This window comes from Lissotriton helveticus, chromosome 2_1, assembly GCF_964261635.1.
Source record: "Lissotriton helveticus chromosome 2_1, aLisHel1.1, whole genome shotgun sequence".
In the NCBI taxonomy this organism is placed as follows: Eukaryota; Metazoa; Chordata; class Amphibia; order Caudata; family Salamandridae; genus Lissotriton; species Lissotriton helveticus.
The window spans coordinates 301,267,858-301,290,621 of NC_136059.1; the positions used below are offsets into that span (position 1 = coordinate 301,267,858).

At 47.3% G+C, this 22,764-nt stretch overlaps 1 protein-coding gene across 3 annotated transcripts in view; it reads right to left on the reverse strand.

The window, feature by feature from the left end:
• Positions 1–22,764, reverse strand: part of ATP8B1 (ATPase phospholipid transporting 8B1) — a 557,465-nt gene that overhangs the window by 154,950 nt on the left and 379,751 nt on the right. For all 3 annotated transcript variants that reach the window (XM_078674864.1, XM_078674865.1, XM_078674863.1), the window contains exon 17: positions 6,668–6,780. In XM_078674864.1, coding sequence (XP_078530990.1) covers positions 6,668–6,780 — 113 coding nt within the window. The remainder of the gene's footprint in view (positions 1–6,667; positions 6,781–22,764) is intronic.

Sequence of the window (22,764 nt, forward strand, 5' to 3'; positions counted from 1 at the left end):
AGCTGATAAATGAACGGACTCTTGGGAAGACCAGACATCAAAACGCAGGAATCAACGCAGCCACATGGGAAGCACATGTCCGAGAATGTACACAGATCCAGCGCCCAAAGAAAAAGATAATCCAGACGAAGTAATCGAAAGGAGGGCAGGCTCCCTTCTAGTGGATGTGCAACACTTTTTAAACTATCTTTTGAAGTGGGAATCCATTATTGCCAACAAATTACAGACTCATAGCATTAAAAGACGTAGAGGCCAAGCTCTAAGTAGCCTTTCTACTGGAGTATCTTAATAAATGGTCAAAAATCAACATACTCATGCGTCTGATCCAAACAGTTTTTAGGGCCAGGGAGGGCAAGCTAAATAATCTTACTGCACTAACACTCAGCAGAAAATGACAAAAATAAGAACACACAGGGTTGTATACTTGAGCCACCTTGTAGTGAGAAAGTGCCTTTTTTGCACGGTTAGCCCCCACTTTTTGCCTGGTTCTGATGTGATTTCAAATATAGGGCAGAGGGTCCCTTTCAACCAGGACTCCTGTGCCAGTGCTTCTTCCCTAAAAACAAATCCCCAATTGGTACTTCTAACCCCTGTAAGTCCCTAGTAAATGGTACACTGGGTGCCTGGGAGCTAAAGAGGGTCCCTTGGAACCCCCCCTCACAGCTTGCATGCCCCTGGGAGGGAGAAAACAACAAAGTCAACATGGCACCCTGAGTGCCAAGCTAGCTGTCCGAAGGCATGGGTAAGTCATCCTTCTAACAGGCCTCACAGCCTTAAGGCAGGGTGCACTATACCACAGGTTAGAGCATATTGCATGACCAGATATGCCCCTACACCATTGGGGTCCATTTTCCTAATATTGTAAGTGCCAGGGAAGAGATAGAGAGTAAATGGGCTGGGAAGTTGACAACTCGAGTTCCACAGCACCATGATGACTTCACTGAACACAGGAATGTTTGGTATCAAACTACTCCTTACAGTAAATCCACACTGATGCCAGTGTGAGATATATTGGTGTGGTCCGACAGGCAGCAGGCAGCCAGCCACCACCAGACATGTTTCTGGACTCCTGGATAGAGATTCCCCGCTCTATGAGACCAGAAACAATGCACATCCTGGACAGAGGTGTCATGCCTCCTCCCCAGGATGGGCCAGTGCTCAAAGAGGGAAGCTTCGAAGGTCTGCCACCTTTGTAATGTGACCCCCAGCCTCTGCCTCTGCTGTTACCAGCAGATGGCAAACCCTGGTTTACACCCACATTTTGGATGGGAAAAATTCAAAAGTATAGGAGGTGTGCTCACCTCTGCCAACCCCACCACTAAGGTGGGGGACGCGAGGTGAAGCACAACTTTCAGTCCGCGCCATCTTGAAGATGGGGAGACCCCTTCAAATCATGGCTAGGTCTATGCCCCCCTTCTACAGGAGGGTGGCATGATAGAGGGTGTTGTCACCCCAGGTAAGGTGCCTATTGGAGCTACCCGCTACTCCCCTAAAACACCTCCTAAATGTAATATTTAGGTGGCACCCCAGACCTAGAAACTAGATCTGCGATGACCTAAGGAAAAAGACGACAACCCTGCAGAGAAGACTGAAGACGGCAACTGCCTTAGCCCCAGCGGTATCGACCTGTCTCCAACTTCTGCAAACCTGTGACCAGTGACCTCCGAAACCCCTGGGAGGACTGCTGCCTTCAAAAAAGACTCCAATCTCCCTTGGACCTGTCCTGATTAAACCTACTCCAAGGACTCCTGATCCCGGCAGATCTACGTTTCCTGTCCACTCTGCACCAGATACCCATTGACCAGGTCTGAGTGGCTCAACTGTGCAGCAAAGTCTCCCCGGTGATCCTGACCTCGTATCCATTGCTGGCTCACCTTTGCTACCCTCCAGAACAGCGACTGCAGTGTGAATCCAGGGGCTCCCCTGACTGCGACCCGCTCGGGTAAGAAGACTCAGACGTCTAAAAGCACCTCTGCCCCCAAAGCCCCTGGGCCTTGGTGAGCTGTAAAGTCTGTGCCCCTGTGACCCTCTACATCTCTACTTACCTCTGCTGTCATAGGTCTTCCTCCTGCAACCTCTGGTGGTGCAGTTTTGGTACTCACCTGACCCTTGGCCCTTGCTGACTTTTGGCTCCGGAGACTGGGATTGGAAGTGCAGTACTTACCTGTTTAACCTTGATACTGTTTTCCCATAGAATACAATTAGACTGTGTTGAAATCTTCAAATGTCGATTTTTCAATGTGAAAAGTATTTTCAATTACAAAAAGTACTTACCTGATTACAAAGACCTTGGTCTTAAAATAAAATCCAAATTACATTTTTCAAAAATTGGTCTGGATCTCCTTCAAGAGGCGTGTGTCCATTATTAATCACTGTTGTGCAATAAATGTCTTACACTCCTTGGTGTTTGGCCTAAGGCAGCTCACCCATACTTCCCTTATAATAAAGCACTTTGGGGTTTACATTGAGCCTTGTATACTTTTGGGGAACCCTTGGACTCTGTGCACGGTATTACCACCTAGTGGCAATATCATATACAAAGCCAGCTTCCTTCAGTACCTCCAACCACCCAGAATCAAGTCATGGCATTCCTTGGCTTGACTGGTTACTACAGGAGGTTTGTGAGGGGATATGGGTCCATTGCGACCCCCCTCCCTGAGCTGACCTCCAACAATATGTCAAAGAAAGTAAGCTGAACAGAGGGCTTTCAAAAGGCTTTTGATACCCTGAAGGAAGCTGTGCCCTGCTCAGCACCCATTCAAAAAGCACCAGTTTATGCCAAGCAGTTTATAGTGCAGACAGATGCCTCTGAACATGGGATAGGAGCAGTTCTATCCCAACTAAATGATGATGGCCATGACCAACCTGTTGCCTTCATTAGCTGGAAATTACTCCCCAGAGAGCAGTGTTGGGAGTGCCACTAAGAGGGAAGCCTTTGCTGTTGATTGGTCCCTGAAGGAGCTGAGGCCATACTTGCATGGCTCTCATTTCCTTATTCAAACGGACCACATGGCTCTCAGAGGGGTAATGCAAATGAAAGGTGAAAACCCCAAACTCTTAGTGTGGTCCATATCCCTACAGGGAATGGACTTTACAGTGGAACACAGACCTGGGACTGACCACACCAATGCAGACAGCCTTTCAATGTTCTTCCACTAAGAAGATGAAGACTCTTAGGAAAGGTTAGTTTCACCCCCTTCCGTTGGGGCGTGGGGCCATGTAGGAAAGTGCCCCTTTTTGACATGGTCACCCTCACCTTTTGCTTAGTAAATGTTGCTATTTCGACTGAAAGTGCACTGGGTTTCTGTTAAACAAGTACCCACTGCTAGAGCTCTTGCCCAAAACTGTACAATTGTTCCCCTAATTGGCAATGCCTTTAGCACCCTCTCTAAGTCCCTAGTAAATGGTACCCTAGTACCTAGGGCCTGTTGTACTAAAGAGCATGCCCTAAAGGCAGCAGCACGAAATGTGCCACCCTGAGGGACCCCTCACCAAACACATGCAAGGCTGCCATTGCAGGCTGCATGTCTTGGTGCAGACAAGAGTGAAAACATGACATGACCCACATACCTGTGTGCCAATGTCCCTTACCACAGCATGGGATACTTGTAAGGCATCCCTACAGCAGGCCAGACAGCCCTAAGACAGGGTGCTTAGTACTAATATGAGAGCATACCTGCATGAGCAGATATGCCCTGTCCTGGTCGGTTATATTACTGACAGCACAAGTGACCAGGGAAGCCATTTTAGGCCATGTGCTGTAAACTGGTGAATAAGACTTTCCCAGCTACATGATGGCTTCACTGAAAAGAGGGATGTTTGGTATCAAACGTATCATATTGGCAAACCCACACAGATGCCAGGATTGGGTTTACCAATACATACACATAGAGGGCACTTTTAGGAGTGCCCCCTGTAAACCTACCAGCCTCTAGTGTGTTTGCTGACTGGTTTCTGCCAGCCTGTTATCCGAGATTCTGTTCTGGCCTTCTAAGGTGAGAGCCTTTGTCTCAGGAGACCCAGAACAAAAGACTGTCTGGGAAAGGGGTGTAACACTCCTCTCACAGGTGGACCTGCGGATTAGCCTTTCTTGGGCACCAAGCCTCAAATGCCTTTGTCCAGGACCCCCTGGGCACCTAGACAGGTGGAAAAATTAGCTCATCAGATCAGGGCTAAACCCATCCCTAAGGTGGATTTAATTTTTCAGAAGTAGCCATCCTTGTGATCTCATGCTTAGGAAATCTGGGACAGGCGTATGACCACTTGCCTTTGGAAGTGGTTATATAGGGGGTGTAGTGACCCAAAGGATCAGTAGCCCACTGGCTACTACTCTACACTCCCCTAACTTCCCTACATTTTGTATTTAGGTGAGTCCCAGGCACTTGAGAGGCAGATCCTGCTGACCTATGAAGGAGGAGAACAAGAAGAGCCACGAAAGCAGAAGAGAGCACCTGGATCTGACCAGAGTCCCGCTGACCTGTCTGCCATTCTCCATCTACCCTGTGCCAAAGTCAACTCGTCCTGCAGCGGAGAGCCTTCAGAATCTGGAGGACTGCCTGCCTTCAATAAAGAGCAAGACCTCCTATGAACAGCGGACCTGTACAAAAGAAACTACAAAGAAAAGACACTGAGGCCTACAGAACTACCAAAGAACCGACACCCGAAGCCACCTCTGCACCAGATGCCTCTGGCCCAATTTAAAGTGGCCCACCGGTGCCAATAAGGTTCCCCAGCTCTCCAGAGTCTAGCATGGTGTCACTCCTCGTGGACTCCCCGACATCGCCATCAACGTCTGCATGCAAACCCCCTCGACTGCTACCGGTAAGGGAACCCAGATGCCTGAAGACACCTGCATCCGTCGACCCCAGCCATGGAGAAGAGGACCCCTGGTGTCCCTACATCACATCACATAGCAAGTCTTTAACCCCTCCAACCCCTGGTTCACCCTGACTAGCCTCCCAGTCAGAGCCTGCAGCCTCTTTCGGCAGTGACCGATCTCCATTGAAACTTATCGAACTCCCTATGCTGTTTTGTACCCTGCACCCGGCCGCCCTCTTGCAGCTGGTGGTGTACGGTTTGTGCTGCCTTTGACCTTGCCCATGACTCACCCTAACTCCCTGAGGTTAGTCTAAAAGGCGATGTACTGTACTTGTTTGCAGAACCTATTTGTCATGACATAGGAATACATTGCAGAACTCAAAAATTGCACTATGTCCACTTTTTGAATTGAAAAGAATTTTTATTTAAAAATGTACTTATCTGAACCATTGTCTTCTGATGCCTAAACATATATAAAGATCCTTGCGAATTTTTATAAATTGGTGTGGATCTCCTTATTAAGTCGTGAAATCCTTTATCAACCATTGTGTGCATTTGCAAATGTCTTGCACTCCTCTGTGTTAAGCCTAAGGCTGCTCGACCACACTACCCTATCCATATGCAATAAGTCTTGACCCTGATCCAGTGGGAACAGTCCAGCCAGAACAGCCTTGCCAGGTCCTTCCTTAAACGGAATACAAGCAACTTAAGACTGATTTCTACCTAGCTAGAACCCATCAGCCAGGTAAACTGCCCACTATTCTATTGCACCTGTGCTAGAGTGGATGCCTGTTAAGAGACATGTTTGAGTCTAGCCAAAAAACGCTCTAAGCAAAAAAAGATCTATTTCACCTGCGTTTTAATCTCTCGTCTCCAAAAATAAGTGAAACAGGGAAAGCCTTTGTGGGGACACCGATATTGGTCTGTTATGCTGCCAAATTACCAGCCGAAAACCACAACACAGACTACATCTTTTTTCCTCTTTCCTCACATCAAAACGAGTTCCTGGGACTTGTTTAATCAATTAAGTATAAATAAAAAATTTAGTACATCAAAACAGACATCAGTCAGTCTCATCGGGTATTTCAGCCCTGAATTTCGTCGAGGCTACATAGTTAAAGTAACAATCTTTGCCCACAAATATATACATTTTTACATATACTTTGAACTTGACTGACTGAAATAAGTAACTTTTGACAGCACAGCAGATGGCGATCCAGTGGAAAATTAGATCATATTAGCGTCTTAAACATGTAGAACTACAAAATAAAATACAAGCACTGTTTGGTAAGAAAACATAGGGAACATACGGTCATTGATATTCTTGGTCTTATGTCGAAGGAAATTGCTTGTATACCTAGTTTAATAGTATCAAGAGGTTTTATTAAATACATATGTTTTGTTATGTTATTGGTTTTTGTACCGCGCACAGCTGCCCCAGCAAAGGGGCGTCCTGGCGCAAGGAAAGGTATACACAACATCACAGAGCGCAACTGAATCAAGAAGTATTAATTAAAAAGAAAGGTTTTAATGGCGCGTCTGAATAGAAATAGATCCTAGGTTTATTATTTAGGTACTGTGACTAATAACCTTTGATTAAAGGCAGGGTAATGGTCTAATTATTATTACACTACTTTGTTTTAAAACACTTAGACAATTTCTGATCCATGTTCATGGACCTTTGCCACAAAGTAACTGTTGCCGCGATACGTGGTCATGTGAATCATAACAAAAAAAAAAACGACTGCATACTCTACACATCAAATAATACTTCGTAACATAAACGTAAAATGTCCCCTTAAATGTGGAATGTCATTACATGTAAACAGATTTCTAAAAGAAAACTTACATCTAGTGATTCTTGCGTCTCTTCTTTCAAGGGATTATTAGGACTCAGCCTCTCATAAATGACAGTATCTGCACCTTTGCAGTACAGTCTTTTGTTGCCTTCAGGTTCAGTTACTATTAAAAAATAATTGTAAAAAACAGAGTTTAGATGTATTAGCAATTCCAACTTTATCATGATTCATAAACTGCTTTCCTACACAGAATCCATCATGTTCGTTACACAGAGAAAAGGCCCAGTGACCAATGACTTCTACTTAAACATTAATCAACATAACTCTACTTCGTTACAACTATTGTTCATAAACTAGGGGTAACCAATTTCCCCTAGATTGTGCTAACTTCTGCTACTTGGCATTACTTAAGAGACGACTCAATAGATTTCAAGTAATTCAGAATGCCACAGCTCGTACAATCTTTAAACGTCCTCTCAAAGAACACATCATCCTAGTTCTCGTTCAACTTCACCTGCTGCATGTGGAACAAAGAATCTGTTCCATGTTCTTAATCACTCTACACAAAATCCTACAGGTCGGCGCCTCCATCCCCCCCCCCCTTTTTTTTTTTTAATCAAGATTTTTTTTTTAATCTCAAATTCCATCCCGCTCTTATATAGCATCATCTACAATGCTGCTAATAAGCATAACAATCTTGAGAGCGGTAAGGAACATACACAGTAGTCTATCAGTTAGTCGTGCGCTGCATGGAGAAACCAAATGGATTACAATGGGGAGCAAGCGTGGTATTACAGTCTGTGTGACAGTAATACAACCAGGAAGCAGACCAGCAACCTACTCGCAAGGTGATCAGGACCCTCCAACGCCACTGACAGATTCAAGCATCCTCTGCGTCAAAATCCATGGATTGCTGCAGGAAATAAGTTCTAAAGGACTGCCATATGTCCATGGCCTTGAGAAGGGGGATAGCATTTCAATTCAAGTTGCTCATTGCAATATGGGCGTAAGACATTGCTTGAATTTAAAGGCTCGTCCCCTACCCCATTTGAACGACACCTGCCGTTTGGCCAACGGGAGGCCCCAATGCCACCATTTTCCTGTATGACCCGTTAACATTTTTGATGTTGCCTAGAAGGTCTATGCACAGATCTATGGCGAGGTCACCGCCAATCATCTTGGCCATGGCTGAAAACACCTCTTCGCAGAATTCTGCTTAGTGCAAAAGGAAAGGAGTGAGTTGGTACTTGTGGTATGGAATGTGAGCCTAAGCACACTAATGATAGCGGTCCAGGTCTGTAGCCCAAAAACCCACCTTTATGAAATGGCAATGCGAGGGTTTCCCATTCGATTTGTGGTTGTTTACCAACAAGGCCAAGTGGACTGTCTGTGCCTTGAGTTCCAAGAAGAATGCGGCCGTCAATAGGTGTGTTATATTGTAAAATAAGTAGAGTAGTTTTGGTATTAACATCATCTTGATTAGCCCTATGCAACCTGCCAGGGACATTGTGTAAGATATCCACCTAGAGATGTGTAAGATATCCACCTAGAGATGTGTTATGTGAACGTGGCAAGCGTGGTGCCATAGTTTGCCTGTATCACAACTTCAGTCCCGGTGTATCCAGACTCCCAAGTGTTTCAGATCAAATGTTATGTTCTGTTCTGTTAATTGTAGCTTATATAGCGCGTAATCACCTGCAGGTCTCTTAGCGCTTGGAGTGTGTCACGTCTTACTACAATCATGCACGGACACTGGTTAAGGTATGCTCAGCTCTTTATTATCCGTCTACTCAGTTCCCCGTCCCTACTCTATCTAACCCTTTCCTTTCCTGTCCCCACCTCTTCCCCTCTGCCCACCTAGCTCCGCCCACCCCAGCTACTGGACTGCTAACTTCTTTACATCTCCCCCTTTCTTAATAAAGCAACAAGGGAAAATAGAGATTAGTCCATCTCTGTGATCAGTCTCTTGGGAGGCTGCACGTGACGGCGGGGCCTCGCTGGTGTGGACACGGCGCCTTCAGTTGAGGGTTCCTTTACTGCCGAGTGCCCGGTGTCGGGTGCGACGGATTCAGGATTGTCTCGGGCTTCAGGTGTGGGGATCATAGTTATATTTTCATGGTCTTCAGGAGGGCATTTCTTGAGATGAGAAGCGTTGCGGGTGACTCGCCGGTTCTCTGATTCCGCGGTCACCATAGTGCCCTTTTGTTGGGTAATTGTTAGAGGCTCATCTTTGAAACGACAGTCAGTCTTTTGGCGCTGTTCCTGCCTGACAAGGACTCTGTCGCCTTCCCTCAGGGAGGGGGACCGGGCTCTTCGTTTGTGGTCCGCATACTCTTTCATTTTGTCTTTGCGGCGCTGATCTGTTGCGGCCATGTCTCGGTGTTGTTGATCCGACAGGGGCTTCCCCAGTGCTCCGTCCCATGTGGGAATTCGATTTCTCATTGTCCTCCCAAGCATGAGGGTCGCAGGGCATTGACCTGTTGTGGAGTGGGGAGTGGTTCTGTAGTCACTGAGGACCTCGTTCAGCGCTGACTGTAGATCTTTCTTCTCGGCTGTGGCTTGCTGGAATGTTCTCTTAATGGTGGACATGAATCTTTCCACAGTGCCATTGGCTTGGGGCCAGAGTAGTGTGACTTTGCGGTGTTGAAAGTCCATGTGTTTTGCGAAGTCGCTGAATTCGTGACTATTGAATGGGGGCCCGTTGTCTGTCTTGATGACTTTGGGGACGCCCCATGTCGCGAAAGTTTCTTCAAGTACCTTGAGGGTGCAGGCGGCACTGGTGGATGATATGAACTGGGCCACTGGGAATCTGGAATATTCGTCCATGATGACGACTACATACTTCCCTGATTGCAGGGGGCCATAAAAGTCCATGGCGACTTCTTGCCATACCCCATCAGGCAATGGGGTCATCTGTAGAGGTGCGGGTGGATTACCGTGGCTTGTCAGTTGACAGAGGTGGCAGTCTTTCAATGTGTCTTCGACCATCTGGTCGAGGGCTGGGAACCAGACACGTTCTCTCAGAGCTCTTTTGGTGGACACGACCCCTCGATGGCCTTCGTGGGCCAGGTCGATCACTCCTTGCCTCAGTGCCGCTGGGATGACTAGTCTGTGATCTCTGAGGAGGAGGTCGTCACCGGTTACAGAGAGTTCGTTGGAGACATGTCGGAAGGCTTGGAGTTCTTTCTTGACAGCGGGGTCTTCCTCTTCCTCCTGCGGGTGGTATCTCCATCTGTTGGTTTGTGTACGCTTCATGACTGTTTGTAGGATGGTGTCTTGATTGGTCGCTTCCCGAATAGCGTGCATGGGGATGGCTGGTGGACGGGCATGACTAGTCACAAAGTGAATGTATTCTTCCGCGATGGAGGGCTCAGTCTCTGAGGAGTCTCGGGGGTGGCGGGACATATAGTCAGCTGGATTCTCAGCCTTCCCCGGTTTGTGGATGATTGAGAACGTGTACTCTTGCAGCCGTAGGCCCCATCTTTCGATCCTGGGGGGCATCTTGCACTTGGGATTCCCGTAGATCGTGACAAGGGCCTGGTGATCGGTTATGAGTGTGAAATGTTTCCCGAATATGAAGATGTGGAAGTGTTCGCACGCCCACACGACAGCCAGGCTCTCTTTCTCTGGTTGGGAGTACCGTTTCTCAGGGTCGGTTAGGCTCCGACTGGCATAGGCGATGATCCTCCTCTGATCCGACTCATTGTCGTACTGTGCCAAGATGGCACCTAAGCCCACGGGGCTTGCGTCCACAGTGATTTCCGTTTTTCTCTTGGGGTTGAAGTAGGAGAGGCAATCAGCCGATTCCACAGCGCGTTTGATGTTCTTGAAAGCACGTTCACACTCCGGGGTCCATAGGAATTGCGTGCCAGCTTTCGTGAGGAGCCTCAGTGGATGATTTACAGTGGCATAATCACGAATGTAGCGGGCGCAGTAGCTCGCCATTCCGAGGAAGGAACGTAGGTCGTTGACGTCAGCCGGACTCTTGGTGTTATTGAGCGTGGCGATCTTGTCTGGGTCCGGTTTCATGCCACTAGCTGAGAAAATGTGTCCAAAGAATTTCAGGGTCGACTGATGAAATTCACATTTCTCCTTGTTGAGGGTCAGACCGGCTTCCATCAGGGCGTGGCAGACACGATCGAGAGCGATGTCATGCTCTCGCGCGTCCGATCCGTAGACCAAGATATCATCACTGTAATTAATGGCGTTTGGAACGTGGTGGATGAAGAGTCGTATGGCCTCCTGGAAGATTTCAGCGGCTGATGAAACGCCAAAACTGAGCCGTTTGTAACGGAATAGACCAAGGTGTGTGGCAAATGTCGTGATGGAATGAGAACTGTCATCTAGTTCGAGCTGATGGTAGCCCTTGTTCAGGTCCAGTTTAGAAAACACTGTTGCCCCATTGAGCGCTGTGATCATGTCGCTCAGGAGTGGGCCGGGGTGTCTCTCCCGTTCAATGGCCGTGTTCGGTAGGCGCATGTCCACACAGAGGCGGACCTTGTTGTGGGTCCCTTTCTTGGGGACGATGACCACCGGAGACACCCAGGGAGTGGGGCCCTCGGTGCGTTCAATGATGTCAGCGTCCAAAAGTTCCTGCAGTTCATTCTCAACCGCAGATTGCAAGTGAAATGGCACCCGTTGCGGGTGTTGAGCCACCGGTTTGATTTGCTCGTTGATGTGCAGATGGATTTGCCGGCTTTTCAGTTTTCCTAACCCTTGAAACAGCGATGGGAATTTCGCAGCGCAATCCGAGCTGTCATTAACGTTGAAAAGGATGTGCACCAACCGAAGGCGTTCAGCGGTGGGAAGGCTCAGCAGACAGTTGGCCTCGGGCCCTTTAATGACGTGGATGACTGCAGGGATGGAGACGTCACCATACGTAAGGGTGGTGTCAAACTTGCCCAAACATTGGAGTGGTTTCTTCGCCATCCAAGTATAGACACGGACAGGCGCGAAACGCAGACGGGGTTTTGGATTCATGCGGTCATGTTCAGCAACCGATATGTAGTTGAGCGACGCTCCACTGTCCATCACGAACTTAGCAGCGTGGTCGCCCACTTTGATGTTGAGACGTGGATAGCGTTTAAACTGATCGTGGTCAGCAAAGTTGACGTATTCAACGGTGTATGACGACCGCCTGGATGAGGATGATCTGGAGTCCCTTGACGGAGAAAGACGGTCCCATCTGGAGCGTCGAGATTCGTGACTGGAGTGTGAAGATGCGGGAGATCTAGGTGGCTCTTCTTGAACTGCTCTGATGTGATGAAGTTTGGCCTCCGATCGTGAGGGCCGCTGCGAGCCATCGCGTCTGTCATTATCACTGCGTCTTTCTTTGTAGTAGTCCCCACACATGGCCTCAAAGTGGTTGGACCGTCCACATTTTCTGCACCGTTGGCCCATGGCAGGGCAGGAGTCGATGTGAGGGTAGTCATATCCGCACCTGAAACATCGCCTCGTGAGTTCAGGACGTCGATCCCTCCTCTCAGAGTCTTTCTTCCTGTAGTCCGGGCGTCGCCTGGGCGAGAATCTGGAGCGCCGTCACCTGTCCCGTGGGCGACGTCTTCCACTGTCACGCCGATCCTGTCGTCCATGCCGTCGTTCAGTGACACGGTTGGCGTGTTCACGGCTGGTACTGGGTCCCGTTTCGATTTCCGCAGCGTTTTCTTCAGCTTGGTCGTACAACCGCGAGTTCTCTTCGATGTCTGCTAGTTCCTGTGGCTTTCTTAGCAATCGCCGTCTCAGCGATTCCGAGTGAAACCCAGTGATTATTTGAGATTTAATGGCTGCATCCGGCGAGAAGTTTGCAAACTCACAATATTGGGACTGCCGTCGCAGTCGATGTATGAAGGAGCTCAGTGGTTCCTCCTTTCCTTGGCGCTGCTGGTGAAATTTGTGTCGCTCGTAGTCGACGTTTCTCTTGTGCAGAAAGCGGTTGTTTAGGACATCTCTCACTTTGGCATAGGTGTCACCGTCCGCGGTTGGGATTTCTCGTACAATCTTGCTTATTTCACGCCCCCCTAGATTGCGAAGGGCTATGATCTTGTCTTTGTCTGGTTCAATTTTGGACCCTTCAATATAGTCCTCGAAGTCCTCGAGCCATTCTTGCCATTTTAGACCCATGCTGCTTCCTGTTGTGACTGTCAGCGGCTCAGGTGCTCGCAAGTGTGTGCCTCCCTGAACTTCCTTTTGCGCGGGAGGATTAGACATCTTGGCGATGGGTTTTCTGGTGCTTGACTTCGATTTTGTTCCACTGACTGGTGTGCGTTTCCTAGGATTGTTCTATTGTGGCTGACAATGCTTGTTTGTTTCTTTTAGATCCGCTAGGTTCTCTGCCACAGCCGGAAAATTTTCACTATTAGTGCTCGTCTTTGGTTCTTGCCTGACTCAAAGATGGCCGCCACACAATGACTGTGGAGTCTGTCCTCAAACCTGCCTGACTCCAAGATGGCCGCCACCAGTCATCCACGAGGTCTGAGCTCCTCTTCACTCTCAGTCACACTCGGTCTCTTTCGGTACTCACCGAGGGTCCCTCCATCCAGTAACCAGGATTTGGCAGTTCCCTTTCACCTTCTGGCCACTTTCCACCATTCAGGTAGGCCAATGCAGGTTCCCGCGTCTTGCTTACCGCGGCGTGCCGTTTCTCACGCATCGGGGGTGAGACCCGGTGTCGGCGGCATCGGCGCTTTTGTCCTGGCGCCTCAGCGAGTTTCGCTCGCTTCTCGCTGCACTCCTCACTTGTGCAGGACACTTCAGGAAGGCTGGGGTAGGCTCCCAGTCCCTTCCTTCTTGATTCTCTGCTTCGGGGCACACTCGGCACACTCCCGGATTTGGCGCGAACAGAGCGCCGGACACCAGAGGGGCAGCGTCTTGCTTTTCGCTGCTCTGACGTGGCCACACACGATCTCCTGGTCGTGAGCAACTTCTCCACCGCTGGCCTCAGGCTGGAGGCGGCGGCAATCACGGGGCACAGCTGTCGCAGCTAGCGGTCGCGTCTGGCTGGTGTCCTGGACGGGTCAGCTTCCTTTCTTGCTCTCCAGTGTTGCTAGTGGGTCACCGAATCCCACCCTCGTCGCCAGTTGTCACGTCTTACTACAATCATGCACGGACACTGGTTAAGGTATGCTCAGCTCTTTATTATCCGTCTACTCAGTTCCCCGTCCCTACTCTATCTAACCCTTTCCTGTCCTGTCCCCACCTCTTCCCCTCTGCCCACCTAGCTCCGCCCACCCCAGCTACTGGACTGCTAACTTCTTTACAGAGTGCAAGCTCAGATTGCTTCTACCATCCAAGAAAGGCACCAACCCAATGTATTAGACAATAGCCAGGGTTTCCCTAAACAAATAAGTCTTAAGACACTTCCTGAAGAGGAGGAGGGCGGGTTCCTTACAAAGGTTCTCCGGTAATTCATTCCAAATTTGGGGAATTAAAACAGGGAAAGCTCTGGCACCTTTCGATGCCATTTTGGCTCATGAGGGGGCCAAAAGGGCGGCCGTGGACGATCGCAGTGTGCGTCCTGGAGCATATTTCATCAGGCGCTCCTTAATATAGCCAAAGATGGCTTTGTGGGCAATGCAAAGGCCCTTAAACTTGGCTCTCTTAACAGGAGCCAATGCAGCTTAAGCAGCAAAGGGGTGGCATGAGGCCTTCTGGTGAGCCTAAAAGTCAGCCTAGCTGCAGCGTTCATGATCACCTGCAGCTTGCTGATTTTTTTCTCAGGAAGGCCGATATAGAGGGCATTGCCATAGTCCAACCTGGACACGATCGTGGCCAATATGATCATCTGTAGAGTAGTAGGCGAGAGCAAGGGGGCCAGCTTCCGCAGCGGTCTCATTATGCCCAGGCAGGTGCCAACCACCCAGGACACTTAATTGGTCAGGGTGAGGTTGGCATTGATTCTAATGCCCAGGCTTTTAATGACAGGCACTGGCCTAAGGGCAGAGCAGAGCTCTTGTGGCCAAAAAAGGTAATTCCAGGGGTTACCTCTAAGAGAAATTACCTTACCACGCTCTCAGTCTTGTCTGGATTGCCTTTTAAAGAATTGGCGGTCAACCAATTCACAGTGTATCTAAGGATGTTCTGTACGCAAGACTATGCTTGCGGGGAATTATTAATCTGCAGAATAAGTTGGGTGTTGTCTGCATAATTAAATACTTGATAATCCATAGCGGCTACTAGTTCTGCCACTAATGGCTGGAGATACACGTTGAAAAGGGGAGACAAAGCTGAGCCCTGGGGGACCCCACAGGTAAATCACCCCTATTTGACATTTGATCACACTATTGAATCTTTTGAGACCTCCCTAGCAAAAAGGACTCAATCCACTGATGGGCCAAACCGCAAATACCCAAATTGGCAATTCAAAGCAGGTGTTGTGCATGGTTTCCGATTCGAACGCCGCTGACTGTTCTAACAAAGTCAGGGCGCCCGCATCTTTGTTATCGGCTCTGACTCGGAGCTCATCGAGCACAGCCAACATCGCAAGTTCAGTACTGTGATGAGCCCTGAAGCCAGCCTGCAGCACTTGGAGTAAATTGTCTTCCTGCATGAAAGTATTGCGAGGACGTGTTGCTCAATAACCTTTGCTAAAAAAGGGAGCTGAGAGATGGATCTATAGTTTTTAACATTGGCCACATCAGCCCCTGGCTTCTTCAGCAGTGGGGTGACCCTGGCTTCCTTCATGCAAATGGGCAGGTAGCCTGTCTCGAAGGAGTGATTGAGAATCTCTTTCTAGCCCGGGAAGGGCCATACGTAAGATCCTTGGTGGGCAGGGATCTGCAGGGGAGCCCGATTTGACGCAGTTTATCAGGCATGCTATGCGAGCTAAGTCTAAGTTTGGTAAAACAGTGAGCTTCGCACCTGGATTGCGGGAGGCTAGAGTCTGGTCCAGGGCCGCCTGATGGGCTGTTATCTATCTCAGTCAGAATGTCCCTAACTTTCTGGAGAAAGAAGTCCTGAAATGTATTGCAGTGTGTCTCCTCTGCTACGAATTTCTGTTCGGACTGTTCTCACGGGCCTCCATCCTTCTCATGTTTTGGAGACTATCACTACCATCTCACAGGAAGCGCTCTTAATGCTGTGTGGTAAAGTTAAATCGGTCTCTCGGTTTATCCTTTGAAGCCCGCCCAGTTCAGGGACTCCCTTTCTGTGCTTCTGGCTCCTTTGTGCCAGGTCAGCTCAGCCTTGGAATGGGTCAAATCTTACCTGTCAGGCAGAACATTCCAAGTGACTGCCCCCCGTTTCTCTCCAGTGTCCAGTGCACTGGGCAGGGGGTGCCTCAGGGTTCCACTCTGAGTCCTGTACTCTTTAACCCGTACGTTCAACCGCTTGCTACGGTGGCTAGGGACAAAGGCCTTACTATGGTCTCCTAGGCCGACGACACGCAGTTGGTGGTGGCCCTTTCCGACGACTATGCAGGACGCTTCCAAGTTTAGAAGTGGTCTGGCAGCAATCGCGGAGTGGATCACCTCCAACTGCCTCCAGCTTATGCCAATAAAACCGAGGTGTTGCTGGTGGGGAAAGATAGGAGCCTGTGGAGTGGGCAATGGGGTCCTACCTCTCTTGGTAGTGCGCCAGTCCCCAAGACAGCAGTTAAAAACTTAGGAGTTTGGATGGACTCCACCCTCAGTTTCCAGAATTACACAAAGAAGGTAGCTGGTACTTGTTTGGGCCTTCTTCGTGGACTTAGACCCCTGCTGAGGTTCTTTGATCCACCCACTAGTCAGCTGATCTTCTAGGCGGCGATACCATCTATACTTGACTACGCCAGCTTTCTCCTTCTTGGGGCTAATCAGGCGGAGGTGGTGCGCTTGCAGCGAGTCCAAAATGCAGCCGCCAGAGCCCTGCTGGGGCTCCTGCGCAGGCGCTCCATAGCCGGTGCTATCCGGCAATTACATTGGTTGCCATTGGCTAAGCGAATTGAATTTAAAGCTCTTTGCCTATCCTTTAAAATTCTTAGGTTTGCGTCTCCCGGGCTTTTGGCCAACTTGTTGGTACCTTACGTTCCTGGACGCCAGCTGTGCTCTTTGGGGCAACACTTGGCTGTGATCCCTCGAGTGAACTGTCTCTGTGCCGGGGGGCAGTCCTTTCGTTGCTTAGCAGCCAAGTTATGGAACTCTATGGCCGGTCAGATTCGAAGTCTGGATAGCCTGCTGGCCTTCCGTAAAGTCATTAAGACCTACCTCTTTCCTGCGGCTTAATTTTGTCTTTTTATGTCTCTTCTTCTTTTGCCTCTTTACTCAGTTTCTTGCCTTCATGCCTATCTGCTGCTAGCGCCGGGACGCCTCTTTGCTGAGGTAGCTGCGCGCTTTATAAGCTTAGTTAACTTAACATAACATAACTTCTGGCTTAGCTCTTTGAGAATTCTAAAAGTTTCCCTCTGTTTATTGGTGGCCTCCATGATTCAGGCCTCATAATATTTACCCTTTCTGGCTAGCCTATCATGGCCTTTTTGTGTAGGGTTAGCAGGGCTTTGTAGCATGCAAGCGCGACTGGATGGTATAGTTTGCACCACGATCTTTCAGCTTGATGAAGTTTGCTTCCTCTTCCGCAGATCTTCATGAAACCAGGGGGCTCCCTTACCCTTAACTCTAATTCTTTCCCTCCGGGCCGGTGCCACCTGATCTATGGCCTTGTTTAGGTTTCCCATTAGAACTTCACTCTCCTAATCAAGGTTGTCATTTGTACATCATAGTACACCTGCGCAGTAGAACATCTTGCATGAATTGCAGGGTATATGCAGTTAACTGGAACATCCATAATTTGTCCTAGTTAATGTGCATACCGGGGAATGTGGTGAATTGTATAAAACTGTGCTGAATGATATTAAGACTTTTGTTGGGCTTCCTTGAGTACAGCGTGATATTGTCCACATATAGAGGTACCAGTATATGCCTGCTTGTGTAGTGTAGTACCTAAAAATACAAAGGACCTGTGCGTTTGTAGATAAACTAAGAGATTGGTGTCTAGTCTTATTCTGGACACCCCCCAAAGGATAGGTCACCCTATAAACCAGCTAACTCACAGTACCACCATAAGCCCCCTAAACTTAGCAAGGAGCAAATAGCTTCTGGCAACCATCGAACATGACAACCCTTGACTCTTCAGGGATCGTGGAAAAAGTACAGTCATTTTTGCTAGTCAATTGTGCTTGCTTAGTCTCAGAGAGAAACACAGAATAAACATTGAGGACATTTTAAATAAACATTTATTGAACCAGGTCATTCTAGTATAAAGCATGTGTGCTGCGACAACCATGAGACAGAAATTAAGGACCCCAACTGGGTCACGAGTTGGGCACCCCACAAGGGATGTCAGGCTGAAGCTTCAACAGGCAGGTACTCCAGTGTTTTGTGTCAGCATAGGTTTTTTTTATACCATAAAGATAGCCTCGGGGATCCTACCACAATTGATCTGTTGGGAGTATGAATATGTAAATGAAGCTAAATACCTGCAATTATGCAAAGTAGTTCTATCGCCCTAGGATTAAGATGACCATGACTTTTATACAGACTATGTTAATCCTGTTATGTTCGTCATGTGCAGGGGACTTTTCAAAGAATCCTCATGCATAATAAATGAGGCTAGTTTCAAAGAAACTGATTGACATTTATTCAGCACATAACTGGGTAAAAGGTCAGTGCTAGCACAGTTATGCAGAGCAAGGTAGGACAAATGTAGGTGAAAGGTTGTTTGCTACTTGGGCCTAGTTCGGGGTACATAACACCCACTCCTCATCCGAAGGTCGATAAGGTCAACTAATGCTAAAAGCATTCCTGCTAAAAAGCATAAAAACACTGCCATAAAACCATTGTCTAAAAACATCTAAAACATTGGTATATTAAAAAATATGCAATTAAAATTCATGCCACCCCAGTTTAGACCCAGCAATATGCAAATCAGTCTTGACCCTGTGCCTCATGGAAACAGTCTGAACTGCCAAAGTGTGTTAGTGAGGGACTCTGAGGAGAGTTCAAATCCTTGTTCTTGGCTAGCCCAAGACAAGAGTCTGTTGCACTGTGTTGTTCAGGAAAATCATCTGACGTGGTATGAGGCATATTTTGGCCTCAGCTCCCTGAACTTGCCAATCTTTAGTCCCCCAGACAGATTTTTTGTCTCTAGTGTCCCTCCAAAAGTCAAAACCCTGTAACGACAGTTGGGATATGAAGCAGAGTATATCAGCTTAGTATTAGTAGGCATATTTTTCTTTGCAGATGTAGGTGCAAGCTTATAGTAATAAGAAGTCAGGTCTGAAGTGTTAGACCCAGAAAAATAAGCAAACTTCTGCACAAAGGTTGTTGAACCACTTTTCAGCGGTGTTGGGCAATATTCCTATTGATAGTAAGTGAAAACATTACGTAGGATACTTGCTTTGTGTGAAAAACGGTGTCCTTAGTGTTTGTAGCAAAACATGGTGTCAAAATGATATGCACCATCATACAAGTCATCATTACAAAATGCAGCAGATTGTTCTAAACTAGATAGCATAGTATGCACAGTTTCAATGTCCCAATCATCAGAGAGAGTACTAGAGGTGATGATCTCACCAAGAGAAATTTTAAATAAATGCTCCATTCTTAACAGTTCAGTAGGACCATATAAATCATAGAAAAACTACGAGTGTAATGTTCACAAAGGACAGGTCTCTCTGTTCAAGGTGTGATGATGCATGCGGTTTTAGGACCAAGTTCATATGTTGTACTACCGAGAGTTCTGGGAGATAATGTCTCTTCCGGAGCATGAAAAAGACAGTCACTATACTGATCCAAAGGAGTAGGAATAGTAGACCAATTGCAACCCAGAGCTGTAGCCAGGGAAAAAAAAGTACGTCTTTTTGAGCCAAAGTTAGAAATCAAACATTGTTTTTTGTGGGTTACAGGCGGTGGCAGTAATTCAGGTTCACTTGGATCCAATAGGAAATTGTCAAAATCGACAAAGTAGCCAGACGCAGTTCGATCTAGTTTTGGTGGCCCAGCAGGTTTTGTGGAACTGTTCGATGCCTGAGACTTTCACATAGACGTTGGTGTTAGGCCGAATTGAGATTGGTGTTTCATTTGTAGTTTAATGTTGTCCAATTTCATCAAGTACAAGTTGAAATCCATCGTTTGTAAATCCTTTACTTAGTGGAGTAGAATCTTCAAACATTATTAATATTTCCATCTGAATTTCCTGTATGGTAGTGAGAGGAGATCTGTTGCTACCCAGGAGCCCACTGGGCTTACTATTGAGTATCAGTCACATAGTGTGATTTGATCAGATCAACTGAGACAAATCTATTGGTCATTGCAGCTGGCAAAGAGGTGAAAGAGGTACTGTTCTTGTTCCTTCGACAGCCAGGACAGGTACAGACGACACAAATTATTTTTTGTCCACCATCTTTTCTCTGAATGGGTCACCAATCATCAGGACCCAGGTAGTACTTGCCGGAACAGGTTTCACTTCCCCCATCTTACTGGGATGTTGCTTTGTAATACCTGGAATTCATGGAGTGCCTGTAAAACAGCCAAGCAATCATTGATGTCAAGTGATTTTTCATCCGCCACTGTCTAGGTCAGGTACCCACATTCTTATCCCAAATAGGTCTTCATATGGAGTACGGCCCCCAGGGAACTTCTTGGCATGTTGTTTAGTGCCCACTGGACCCCATATAGGTGATTGACCCAACTGCCACCAGAGCCTAATACCTTAGCTGTTAAGCATTGCTTCCAGTCTCAGTTCGTCCTTTCCACAATCAAATTTCTCTCGGGATGATATGGGGAGGAATACCGCAAGGCCACACCCAAACTTCCCATAGCTTCTTTACAAGCCTGTGAGCTAAAGGTAGGTCCACAGCCGGAATGTAATGTGCCAATTGCATATGTACAGATGAAGACTCACAAATCCTTGAGAACAGTTCAGACATCGGGCGAGCGCTGGGGCCAAACCCACAGGACTCTAGAACATGAATTCACTGCCACCAAGTCTTCAGAGGTCAACACAGTACGAGACTGCTCTTATTACAGCCTCAGAGTATGTCAGCCCCCTTAGACCAAGGTGGGAATGCTGCCTTAATTCTACTTGAGCTCTCGGCAGCGTTCGATACCATAAACCATCAACTGTTGATCAACCGGCTGCTAGATATTGGTGTAGGGAATACTGCACTCAAACTTCTCCGCTCTTTCCTCTCAGAAAGAACGCAGTTCGTGGAATGCAACGAACACAGATCCGCTCCGTTCACCCTACCCTATGGGGTTCCACAAGGGTCTTCATTGAGCCCCACTCTTTTTAATCTGTATGTTACACCTCTGGCCATACTAATCAAAGACCTTAGCTTTTTGGTTGTCTCCTATGCTGACGACACACAGATTGTGGTGCCAGTCATGGAAAACCTCGCCAACACAGCCAGCTGTTTCCATGACTGCATGTTGCAGATCGGGACCTGAATGTCCACAAATTGCTTAAAACTAAACTCCAACAAAACTGAGGTGCTTTTGTTTGGCAATAATCCATCATTCTGGGGCCCCAGCTAGTGGCCTCAGGAATTGGGTCCAATTCCCACTCCCGTGCAAAAGGTGAAAAAACTGGGCTTTCAATTTGATGGAAAACTTTAGTTTGTGGGACTTCATCCTGCTTCTTCATCTTTAAATCCCTCAGGAAGATTTTCCCTTGCATCCCTCTGAACCTGCGGAAAGCAGTGATTACCACCTTAGTCTTTTCCAAAATTGACTATTGGAATGGACTCTTCCTGACGGGGCCCACAATAAAGCCTTAAACAAACTGCAACTGGTCCAGAACGTGGCAGCTAGGCTGCAGTTAGGGATCCCAAAATATCAGTTGGTATCCAAGTTTCTTCCCTCACTTCACTGGCTACCGGTTAAGAAAAGGATTATGTTCAAATCCTTATGCTTAGCCTTTAAAGCTCTCCACTCAAAAGGATCTGCTTCCATTAGGCAACTCTTCCATCGCTATATCCTGAACAGAAACTTAAGATCAGCCTCCCAGGCAAAACTGCCTGTCACTAAGTTTAGGAGGGCCACTTGGGGAGGAAAGAGTTTTGCAGTCACCACTGCTAAACTCTGGAACATCATGCCACTCACACTAAAAACCTCAAGTAATCTGCTCCTTTTTCGTAAAGCACTAAAAACCTGGCTTTTCAATAACTAGATCTAACCAACCTCTTTACTTGGCAGCTTGCCACTGTCTGAGGCTGCTATGCAGTTTATTCTCCCCTCATGAAGCTGCAGCGCCTAGACACCCACGTGTATTATTGCGCTATAGAAATTATGTTTTCGTTTCATTTCATTTTCAAGTATACCAAGAACACAGTCAAGTTTAACCAAATGTTCTTGAACTGAGATGGAAGAAATTAAGATGTCATTTTGATATGCAACTATGTCTTTCTCGTCTCCTAGTAACTGGAACATTAGCTTCTGAAAAACTGATGCAGCTGATGCAAGGATGAATGGCATTCTAAGAAAACTAAACGCTCCAAAGGGAGTATTAAACGCCGTGAGGTCTCAAGAGTCTTTGTTCAATTCTATCTGGTGGTATGCAGCCCTCAGACCAATATTAGAAAAAACCTTAGTACCGGTAAGTTGAGCCAACATGTCTTGGATGCTTGGTAGGGGAAAAAAATCAACTTGAATATTCTTATTCAAAGACCTCAAGTGAACCCAAAGCCTGAGTTCTTCAGATTTCCTTTTTAAAGCTACAACAATGGGAGAAACCCATAAGGACGAATGTCTAGGCTCAATAACTCCATCTGAGCATAACTTTTGAAGATGTTCCTTCAGACTCTCTCTAATATTCAAAGGAACATGTCTGACTTGATAAACAACTGGGATAGCATTCGGTTTAAGAATCATTTTATGCTCATATCCCTTAACCACTCCTAAGTTGTCCTCAAAAACAGATCAATGTTTACATCGTCTGAATTAACATTCTTTTGCACAGTATCCACTAAAGAAATAGGGTGCTCCGTCCCAGGTCTCAGACCCATTCCAAACTTCCCTTGATATCTCCAACCCAGAATGTTGCAACCCTTCTTAACTACATGGAGTTTTGAATGAATAGGTCTATCTTTGAATTGCAAACTTTCTGGAAAATAATCAATCATGTCAATCTCTTGGCCTCCAAAAGCTACTATACGAATGTCTCGTGGAAGCATATTAAT